At 44.3% G+C, this 12,067-nt stretch overlaps 1 protein-coding gene across 2 annotated transcripts in view; it reads right to left on the reverse strand.

Annotated features, from left to right (window-relative positions):
- MSH6 (mutS homolog 6) overlaps positions 1-12,067 on the reverse strand; it is a 100,148-nt gene that overhangs the window by 8,892 nt on the left and 79,189 nt on the right. For both annotated transcript variants that reach the window (XM_086927766.1, XM_086927767.1), the window contains one exon: positions 8,045-8,199. In XM_086927766.1, coding sequence (XP_086783892.1) covers positions 8,045-8,199 — 155 coding nt within the window. The remainder of the gene's footprint in view (positions 1-8,044; positions 8,200-12,067) is intronic.

Genomic DNA, 12,067 nt, shown 5'->3' on the forward strand with positions numbered 1-12,067 from the left:
CTCAGGCTGTCATTCCTAGTCTAACAAATTAGGTTTAGGACCACTTCTAGGCGATCATATATGATGACTAGGTTGTTGCAAAGCAGGTCATTCAATTCAGCCTTGACACTGGATTCAGTGGGTTAAGCTGTGGCAACTTCTGTCTCCCAAAGAAAACATGCCTAGTTGCGGAATTTAAGCTCTCCTCGGTATGTCCAGACAACACTCATGGACTTGCTGTATAAATGGATTCTCCCCCTTTGGTGCTAAGGTGGACTCCACACGCGAGATTCAAGGACAGCAAAACCACTGCTAGATCTCTTGAACCTAACACAGAGATTGACAGTAATCTAAGAAGCTTTCACTTTTCAATGGAAGCTCCAGTGCACCAACAGTAGTGCTCAACAGTAGGTGGGCCCTCTACAGACAATACAGACGTTGTAGCAGAGGAAAGCAACATGCTTTAGGGGTGTCTTTTCCACAAACATGGAGGACCATCGCATCAGACAGTTTGGTCATACAAATTGTGGGAAGGGGGGGGGGGGGTAACAAAATAGGTGCACTGAAGTTAGTTACAGTGCAGGGATGGGGTTAAAGTGGTTTTGCAGTATGAATCTTTTCTGGATTCGCATGCTGTGCATTAACCCGCTATCCAGTGGTTGGGTCCAGAATTCTCCTAAAAATCCTTTGTTTTACTAAGTTTTTTTTTTTATTGTCCATGGGAGTTTATGTACCTCCATTTGGTGTCCCCCTTGTGAGGTAGTCATGCTTCCTCCAGAAGCTCCCACCTTTGATCGCCATCTTCAGATTCTTTTTTACCACCTTTGGGTCTGGATGCACGCAGAAGGTTCTCCAACAGTTCGAAGGAGAACGTTGCTGACAGTCTACCGGAGCAAAGAAATATGAAAAATGTACTGGAGCAGTTCTGGGAAAAGGACAAGGTATCCTCAGCGACTGCTCCAGAGAATGCATGTGCAGGGGCTCCCTGTATATGGTGATGGAGAAGACACCATTCCAGTTTTGCAAAAACTACCACCATAAGTTTGCAAAGAAGGATCAGCACCAGGTCTGCAACCTCTGCCTGCTGATAAATCACTTTAGTGAAGATTACAACTCCTGTTCAGCGATCACCCCTAAGACTCTAAGAGTAAGACCCAGACAAACAGCAGCCTTACATACCATGCAGGGCCAACACCCTGCTCCATCTCTACAAGACGTGGGTATTTCCAGCGATTAAGAGGAGAGCATTGCTGAAGGTCCAGAAGGGGATACAGAGGCCGACTTCCATATTGTGGATGCAGACCAAGGTGTCAAGAGGACTTCTTCAACAGCAGTAAGAGACATGGGGGCATATTAGCAAGAACCCCGTTAAAATTGCAGTTTTAGCGGCAGGAAACTGCAGCTAAAACTGCAATAATGGGCTTGCTAATATGAGTTATAGAATTCCAACAGAAGCCCGGGTTAGATGTCTGGCACACCTAACCTGGGCTTCTATTGGAATTCTATAATGCATATTAGCAAGCCCATTATCGCCGTTTTAGCTGCAGTTTCCTGCTGCTAAAACGACGATAATTTTAACGGGGTTCTTGCTAATATGCCCCATAGTCCTTAAAGATCTTACCTGAGTCACAAAAATCCGACTAAATCCTCGAAAGAAAGCAGCATTGGAACAGTCTACTACTAATCAGAGAAGTTCACCCTTGGATTCTTCGAAAAGGACACCGCAGTGGTAAAGACCCCCCAAAAATCCAGACGTCAAAGGACGATCGAGGAATAAGAAGCAATGATGTCGAAACAGGAGTGAACAGTCCTATCAGGGAAGTAGTCGGGCAAATTAACAAAAAAACACAAAACTGGCAGTACCAACAGGGAAGACGGTCCTTTCGCATATGTGGTAGAGAACAACCACAATGGGGAGAAGCGACTTGTGAAAGTTCACTCGTTAAACATCTAAAAGTGCAGCAGGAGTACAAACACCAAGGGGACAAAAATAGATCAAGAAGAAACATTCAACACCAGTAGGAGGCAGAATAACAAGTTTCCTCCCGGAGTGGAGAAAAAGCACCACAGACCAGTGGGTTTAAAACCTAATTAAATTCAGATATTACATAGAATTAGACAAGACACCTCCATGCGAAGGACAAAACAAGGTACATTTAAAGGAGGCAACATCCCGTCTGCTAAAGGAGGTAGAGGAAATGCTTTCAAAGAATGGTATGGAATTACTACCAAGACTAGAAAAAAGAACAGGAAAACAAATTTCCAAATACTAACCATAGATGATGGTCATTCAGGCCAATTCTAGACTTCAGCTTTTGAACAAATTTATAAAAACGCAAAAATTCAAAATGACTACTCTGCAATAGGTAATATCTCAACTACAAGTAGGGGATTACATGGTGACAATAGATTTACACATACCCATAAACAGAAACCACGAAAAACTGCTCAGATTTGTGGTAGATAATACCAGTTCAAAGTGCTAGCATTTGGAATAAGAACATCCCCAAGATTATTCACGAAGTGTCTTACAACAGTGGCAGCACACCTGCGAAGGCAGGGAAAACTTGTTTATCCTTACTTAGATGGCTGGGATAAACGCACATGCAGCAAGTAATAAAAACAATATCAGCTTCGGTTCTCAATACACAAAGAAGTCATCGCCTGAACAAGAGAAAATCTTCTCAGGGTCTCAAATTCAATACAAGGGAAAGTATTCCCCAACGAGAAAAGAACAGTGGTACTATTAAAAGGAGATACAGCTGTACCAGAAGGAACAAGCTCCGACAATGAGGATGGTGTGAAAGATACTAGCAATGAAGGTTGCTTGGATCCAGATGATACCAAACACAAGACTTCACAAGATCATTTCAGGAAGGGTTACAAAACGAATGGTCATAGGCGTTGGGAAGATCTAGTTGTTGTCTGGCAAAAGATAGAGAAGGAGATTGTGTTCTGTGATTTCTTACACCACACTAAGAAAATTATTTACACTACTACAACTGTGACCATAACAGACACCTCACAGATGGTATGGGGAGCACACATGAACACTCAAAACAAAAGGGAGCCTGGAAAGACCAGGATGGAGTACAACACATCAACAGCCTGGAACTAAAAACCGTATTCCTGGCCTGACAAGCCTTTAAAAAAAAAAACTGAAGGGAAAGTCAATAATGATCCAAATGGACAACACAACCATCATATTTTACATAAACAGGTAGGAACACTGTCTGCCAATGTAAAGATTAGCACAAAAAAGTGGAACTGGGCTATTCAAAGGAAGATGGAGATCTTAGCTGTCCACCACCAGGGAATGACAAAATCGAGACAGAGAAGTCTCGTGGCCTCACAAATGGGAACAAAACCAAACAGTACTCACAAAGATTTGTCAAAAATGGGGAACACCAATAATAGATATGTTTGCAAAACCCCAGAACACAAAATTCCAATGCTTTGCCTCTAGAAAGCATCGCCACCAGTCCATGGGAAATGCCCAGTCAATAGATTGGTTCGAGAAATTTGCATATGCTTTTCTCTAGATACCACTACTTCCCAGGGTGCTCAGCAGCAGAATAACTGATACTAATTGCAACACAGTGGGCAAGACAAACTATCACAGGAAAAGATTCACAAATTATCAACCAGGCAAGACCTGTTGTCAATGCAGAAAGGAAGGGTGCTTCACCCAGAACTAGAGTTTTTAGCCTGGGAGATGGCTCCTGAAGACTTAGAATTTTGACACCTAAAGTTACTGGAAAGGACAATGGTAGTCTTAAAGGAGGCAAGACGACCAACAACTGTCTTAAAAAGGATTATAAGAAAATCACTAGCAATTAAACAGTGCTAAAATACTTGACACACCTTTAGATTGTATGCTGACCTATGCATGTTTAAAGGTTAATTTAGCAGCAATAGTGGTGTACACAAGGGGCCACATAGAAAGAAGTTCCTTCACATTAAGCGATTCTTAGGAGGAGCAAAAAGAATTGCACCTCCAAAGAAGGTGCCTGCACCCACATGGAATTTTATTATTGTGCTCACACAATTGATGAAGGCACCTTTTGAACCGTTACACAAGGCTAAATTACAAACGCTCACACTAAAGACTGCTTTTTTTAAGTGGCCATAATAAAACTATGTAGAGTTAGCAATTACCAGCACTCCCTTTATAGGAACCTTATTTTCCAATTCACAAAGATAGAACTGTCCTGAGATCCAACCCATATTTCATGCAAACGGTTATCTCAGTTCCACATGAACAAAAGTATTCAGATACCAAGTTTCTTTCACAAGATCTAAAAACCACAGAGAGGACATTACACAGTCTGGATGCCAGATACACAGTAATGTATTACATCAAAACGAAAAAGTCATACAGGAAAATAAAACACATCTTTGCATCATTTGCAAATAGTTTTCCAAGAAGGCCTGTTACCAAGAACATAATTGCAAACTAGATAGCACAGACTATTCAGTTGTGCCACAAGAATGCAGAAGAGGCATTATAAGACACTTCTGGTGCACATTCAACAAGAAAGGAGGGAGCAACCATTGCTTTCTTAGCAAATACATCACTACAAAACTTTTGTATGGCAGCAACACGGTCATTAGTACACACATTAAGAAGACACTTGTGTAGATATTCAAATGAACAAGGAAGCACAAGTGGCCAAAAGGTCTTACAACATGTTTTCAAATCAAGGTCCATCTTCAACCCAACCACCACTGTAGTAACAAATCGCTACAAAATCTATGCACATCATGTTCATTCAGAAAAGATTCACACTGCACAAAGAATAGTTTACCTGTCTGTGTCGTTTTTGCAGCTTGACGCATTTTATGGATTCACAAGCAAACCCACCCTCCTCTGCCAAGAAGATGAGGAGGAAACAGCAGCAGCAGAAGGAGAAGAAAAAAAAAAATCTGAAGATGGGTGACCAAAGGTGGAAGCTTCGGTAGAAGCAAGACAACGTCACAAGGGGACACCAAATGTTAATATGTGAGGGGACACAAACAGCTAAAAGTAGGACAAGTTTTTAAATCCAAGACCCAACCACTATATGGCGGAATAAAGCACAGCATGAAAATCCAGAAATGTCTTCAAGTTACGAAACTATACGGTTCGAGGTAGAGAAGCCTAGCATAGATCACCATCTGGTGTTGTGCCTGGATGTTTGCACTTTGTTTTTCTTCGAAGAAGTCTGTAGTCACGAGGTAGGGGACTCCTCCTTTTGGTGATAGTCAGCATGGGCATCGACTCCATCCTTAGATTGTTTTTTTCTGCCATCCGGTTTAGATGTTTATTGCTGTGCTGGGGTATAGTTTTCGAACCCCTTTGACGCGCAATCCTCTAACCTTGACGGAATTGTCTTTCGAACGCGGTTTCCCACTTGACGAGCATCGTAGAATTTGTAACACCTTCCGGGATCTTCGAGGCAAGCAGTCGGGCCTACCTGTGTCGACCACGCCAGCAGTCGATGGAACGGACTCCATTTAAACTATGTCCCGGGTGTCGTGCTAAGTTCCCACGCACTGACCTGCACCACGTCTGCAACCTGTGCTTATCCCCAGAACACTAAGAAGGACTGCAAAGCGCGTTGATCACTCCGATCGAAAAAGACTCTTCGTGACCGTCTGGCTCGACGCCACGAAATGCAGCGGCTGCGTATCGGACATCTTTGGAGAAGATTCAGAGGTTCCCTGTACAGCTGTAGAAGCCGAAGAAGAACTGGTCTCCGAAGCAGACTCCGACATGGAGGAAGACCTGATCACCACCCCGGGTCAACGTACCGTGAGTACAAATCCCCATGTGACCACACAACCCAAAAAAGACTAAGGCTCCGGTATCACCCTCACTCTTGAGCTCGGATCAACACCGACACAAAGTTTCAAATGCCCCGCTCTCCGGCCCAGCTACAAAACATAAGGACAAGCCTTCTGGCTCGAGCCAGCCCCATTCGAGTACCGAACCACCACCTTCGGCACCAAAACATAAGCCACCACCGGTGCAACCCTCTACATCGCCAAAACAGTTGGACAGAATGCAGAACAACGTCATACATTCACCCTAGTAGAGATCTGGGTCTAAATCCATAGTTTTTTTGCTCACCATGCCATTCCAGTTTGAACCAAGCCATATGCAAATCAGTCTCGACCCTGTGCCCCATGGGAACATTCCAGCCTGAACCGCCGGCACAGAAGACTCCTTCGGCACCGAAGGTTTCAATGCCGAAAAAAAGCTTCAGAGCCGAAATTGTCCACGCCGAAATACTCAGGACCTAAAAGTTTGACGGAAAGAATCAAGATCCGGTACACCAACCTCCTGCCTACGGAGTCTACCGATGCAGCAGCTGTCCAAGGAGCCGTAGAACTACGCCCACAGGTCAAATCCGTTCTACCTCCCAGTGCGTGGATGCCAGGGCTGACCTGTGTGCACAGTGCCAATCCCCGACCCCCTTGCAGCAATCAAAGCTTGTGCCCAGACAGGACACCAAAACAGAGGAAGACCAACCTTTTTGTTGAGCGACGAAAGACTAAATTGTGAGGGGTCCTGCTGACCTATTTAGCCCTCCTGCTGGAAAATAAAATACAGTAAAGTGAGTCTGACCACTGCCACTCGACACCTTAGAGCACCTATGCACCTGCGCTCCAGAGCCCAGGTCCAAGGGAGGTGACTGTGCCAACGAGGTCACCAGACCCAAGCCCACACTTGAGTTTAGCCAGACTGGACCCAGTCACCATTTGCAGCCTCTTTCTGCAGGGCCCCCTCCAACCGCAAGAGACTCCTGCACCAGAATCTGACCCTAAAGACAACACTGCACCCGACCCCCACAGCCTGATGAGACGTGGATCGATCAAATGTGTCCCTGCGAGCCAGAGGATCTTAAGGGTCAAACCTCCCTGTGGATTCCCCAAGACTGGTGACCTAGTCCCTGCTTGCAGCCTCTTTGTAACAGGACCGTTCTTCCATTGCAGTGAATGAGACACCCGAAGCCGTGACATCTCCATACCCAAACACCTGAGTCACCCGATGTGACCTGTTGAGGTAAGTATGGGGAAAGGTCCAAGGACACACCAAGTCCAGAAGAACAGTTCCATAAGTAGCTGACAAGTGCCCTAATGCAATACATATTTTTCATCTATAGGATAACATTGCCAGTTCAGAAAATGCACTAAGTGTCAATTTCTGAAAACTAAAAATTCATGACTCGAAAAGTACTTGCCCGATACAGATGATCTTGGTATCTAAATTTATATAAAAGTAGGTGTTATTTTTTATAATTTGGTGTTGAATTTCTTTGACTGTATCTCAAACACTGCCTTTGTGTGTGTAATAAATGCTTAACACTACCCTCCGATATCTCAAACTGGTCGCCCGCACTACCACAAGAAAGCATTTGTGGTGTCATTTGTGCCTCTGTAATTCCTTTGGGGTTTGCCTGGACACTACACAGTGTACCTCATGTTGGTGCACTCTATAGAGAGCCCGCTTCCTACAGTATCCATCAGAAGATACTAGGAGAACAAATATCTGTGCATAGGTGGTCGAGATCTTTTTTTATAACTTGCAAGAAGGGTTGGTAAAGGATACCCAGACTGAATGGGTCTACTTAACAGCAAAACTGAATACATCCCAGAACACAGAAAGATGCTCTGAAAAGTCTTCCAGTACCAGGTCACATTAGAAAGGCAGTCTTTTTTGGTTACTGGTCCCACAGATTTGGAATCATTGGAAGTGTTAATTAGTTCAACCCGGTAAAGCGAAAATTTAGTAAATGCAAAGCAGGATCAACATCCAAAAGCAATCATACAGGCTTCAGGTCAGACTGTTCAACGCAATATATTAGAGTATGCACTACAGGTTTTACATACGAGGGGCATATTAGAAAAACTACACAAGTCTTTTCACAGGAAAGCGCATTGACTAATTCACAGTTTAGCAACATTGTGCTAAAATTTTGTAATTTCAAGTAGTAAACATGGTTATGCTTAGGCAATTAAACAAGGAATAATGTACAACTTTCAAAGAAGTACATCAAAGAAATGAACTATCTGCACCTACCATATGTCCAAGACGTACTGCAGCGTTGTGTGAATAATCCTCGACCAAAGAGTGGTAGTGTGTAGAAAACAAAGTGCGACATTTTATATTTTCAGCTAGTTCTTTTACAACCGCATTAGCAATTGCTGTTCCATCAAATGTAGCTGTGCCTCGACCTACAAAGGAAAGTATTCTTAGAACTTTATTGAGTTTTACATATCCAGATTCAAGACGTTCTGACACTATCCTAGAGAAACGATTAGTCTTCACCCAAATGTCTCACTAAAAGTAGAAGCTAAACACCATGCTTTGCTAGGATCGGTTGAACTAATTTGTGATATGTAGATTTACAGAGCGCAACAAATAAGACTTACATTTTCAGAGAGAGCCGATTTTGCTCAAACAAAAATATAGCAGTCAGTGCTATACATTGGATATGATTATGGAGCTACTGGCGTGCTGGGGGATCATGCAACCATACCTTCTGCCCAAGCTGCATCATTTGACTTGGACCTAATTCAAGTACCATTACACGTTTCGGGTAATTGGTAAGCACAAGAGTCAAACACAAATACCAAATCGCAGCCTGAGTCAACATTGGATAATGGAAGGGTATTTCGTCTTGGTAACTGTCTTTTCAACAATGATCATTGCATTGCCACCGCAATGATGGGAGGTAAAATAGAAAGTTTAATCTTCAATGGCTGTGGCTGCTAGTAATGGACAGACCCATGAAGACCCATGAAGATAGAATGTACTATGGGCCAAAGGTTGCATTGGTTGTTTAAATAAGCAGTTTTGTTACTGTGATTATCCATATTAGTCTCAGATTTGTGCAGTTCAAAAGGTGGACCCATTAGTCTTGTAAGGACTATGTTTAAGTTCCACTCTGGTGCAGGTAGAACTCTTGGTGGTCTCACCATTTTGAATCATTCCATGAAGGAATTAATCAGTGGTACTCTGAATAGAGATAAGTGTTGTCTATTTTGCAGGTGTACTGCTACTGCTGCTAGATGTAAACAAATTGATGTATAAGCCAATCCAGATTGCTGTAAATGCAACAGATAACGAATGATGTTCTGTACAGAAGCACCAAGTGGATTGATATTATTGTTGTTACAATAGAGAATAGTTACCCTTTTGCTGCATAACATGCTATAGTGGTAGGCTTTCGTGTCTTTGAGAACATTCATACAGTCTGGTGGTAGCTGTAAATCACCAAACTGTAGGACTTCAGGAGCCAAATCTCTAGGCTGAGGAATTGGGATTTGGATGTCTGATTTCTCCATGGCTCTGAGTGAGGAGACTGGGTAGCAGATGTAGCTTTTGATGAGGAACCACTGACAGTTCTAACAGGGTGGTGTACCAAGGTTGACGAGCCAATGTGGGGGGCTACTAAGATCAGTGTGAGGGATGTTGGCTTAAACTTCCAAACCAATAATGGAATTTGTGGGAGAGGCGGAAAAGCGTAGGCAAATATCCCTGACCAATTCATCCACAGAGCATTGCCTTTGGATAGATGGTGTGGGAACCTGGAGGCGAAGTTTGGGCAGTTTGCATTGTGTACTGTGGTAAAGAGATCTATCTGTGGAAATCCCCATTGTTGAAAGTAGGGACGAATAACTTGGGGATGAAGTTCCCAATCGTGAACTTGATGCCTGTGTCTGCTCAGCAGGCCGACAATTTGATGGTCTTCTCCTGGAAGGTGTTCTGCTAGGAGATAAATTCTGTGATGAATTGCCCAATTCCAAATGCTACCTATGTTCAAGGCGGGACAGCTGGAGTGTGTGTCCTTGTACTGTTGGTGATGGGCAGCCCATATGGTTAAAGATGTGTCTGCTGTCAATACAGTCTGTGGAATCGGGGTCTATGAAGGGATGCCCTTTTGATAACTTTTGAGGGATCCACCACTGCAGAGAGCAATCTTTCTGGATTCACTATGCTGTGCATAGTCCGCAATCTGGAGGTTGGGTCCGGAATCGTAGTTTTTTTTTTTTTCTTTCGTAGCCCAGGTGGGTGTCGACGTCCCACCTTTTGGTATACCTTCGGTGACGTCAGCATGCTTCCGGCAGAAGCTCCCACCCTTGGGCCCCATCTTCGGATTCTTTTTTCTGTCTTTTCTTTTCTGTGTTTGTAGTGAATCCATGGCTAGGTTTGTTAATCCTTTTTTCAACATAATTCTTTTCACGTAACTTGCTTTCTTTTCTATGTGTTTCCCCTTCTTCTCCAGCCTCATCTTTCTGGCAGAGGCGGGTGGGTTCGCTAGTGAATCCAGAAAGATCTTCAAGCTGCAAAACTAAACAGACAGGTAAGAAACTATTCGTTTTGCAGCGTGAATCTTTCTGGATTCACTACGCTGTGCATAGATTTTGTAGCGGTTTTGTTACTTTTGTGGCGGCTGGGTGGAAGATGGGCGTTGGTTGTTGAATATATGTTGAAGCACTCTTAGCCCTACTTGTGTTTCCTTGTTCATCTGTACATCCACGCAATAGTGCTTAGTGAACGTGTGCACTGAAGCCCATGTTGCCGCCAGGCATATGTCCTGAATTGGTGTGTTGGCAATTGTTGCTCCTTTCTTCCTGGTCGAGTGGGCCTGTGGCCCTCCTGTTAGCTCCTGGCCCGCTTGCTTGTGGCACAATTGTATAGTTTGTGCGATCCATCGAGCTATGGTGTTCTTAGTCACTGGTCTACCCATGTAACTGTTTGCGAAGGATATGAAGAACTGTTTTGTCTTCCTGTGTTCCTTCGTCCTTTCAATATAGTGCATCACTGCCCTTCTTGCGTCTAGAGTGTGGAGCGCCCATCAGCGCTTGTCGTGGGGTTCTGGAAGAAGCTAGGAATCTGAATACTCAGATTCATGTGGAACCTTGACACCACCTTTGGCATGAAGTGCGGGTCTGTTCTCATTACGACCCTGTCACTATGTATCTGGATGTAGGGTTCCTGCAGTGGTAGTGCCTGTAGTTCGCTCACCCTACGTAGCGAGGTGATTGCTACCAGAAAGGCCGTTTTCATTGTTAGCATTTGCAGTGATGCCTTGTGTACGGGTTCGAAAGGTGCTTTCATGAGCTCAGTCAGTACCACATTCCGGTCCCAAGCCGGCGGCGATATCCTTTTTGGTGCCGCTATTCTCTTCGCCCCTTCCAGGAATCTTTTTACTACTTGAGATGTAAAGAAGCTTTTCTCTGTTTCTCCTCTTGTGTATGCCACAATCGCTGCCAGGTGTACCCTCAGCGAGGATGAGCTTAGCTTGGCTCTTATTAGGTGCATGAGGTATCTTAGCACCGTTGACTCCTTGGCCAGTTTTCTCTAGAGTTTTTTCTTGCAGCACCATTGAGTGAATCTTTTCCATTTTTCCCCGTAGCACTTGCGTGTGCTGGGCCTCCTTGCCTCTCGCAGCACCCGTAGGGTGCTCTCTGGTAGTTTCAGATGTGCGAACTCCAAGTCCTAAGGAGCCAAGCTGATAGGCTGAGGCAGTTCGGCTCTGGGTGTAGAACTTCTCCCTTTTCCATGGAGAGTAGGTCTTTTCTTTTTGGGAACTTGTGGGGTGGACTCTGTGCCATCTCCATTTTCTGCGAGTACCAGGTCTGCCTGGCCCATTGTGGTGCCACCAGGATGAGCATCATGTTGCTAGTCATGCATTTGTTGAGAACCCTGGGAATCAGTGGTATCGGGGGGGAAATGCGTAGGCAAATGATTTTGACCAGCGTATCCATAGAGCATTCCCTTGAGACAGTGCCTCTGGTTGTCTGGATGCAAAGTACTGGCATTTTGCATTCTGGCGTGTTGCAAACAGGTCTCTTATCGGAGTGCCCCACCTCCTGAATAGTCTCTGTTTCCTGTATGTTGAGTTCCCACTCGTGGGATGCTGAATTTTGCCTGCTGAGCCAATCTGCTTCTACATTGTACTTCCCTGGCAGGTGTATGTCTAGCAGGTCTATTTTTAGTGGTATTGCCCATCTCCAGATCTCCTGTGCCAAGCTTGACAGAGGGAATGATGTGTTCCCCCCTGCTTGCTGATGTAAAACATTGTTGTGGTGCTGT

This window comes from Lissotriton vulgaris, chromosome 6, assembly GCF_964263255.1.
Source record: "Lissotriton vulgaris chromosome 6, aLisVul1.2, whole genome shotgun sequence".
NCBI lineage: Eukaryota > Metazoa > Chordata > Amphibia > Caudata > Salamandridae > Lissotriton > Lissotriton vulgaris.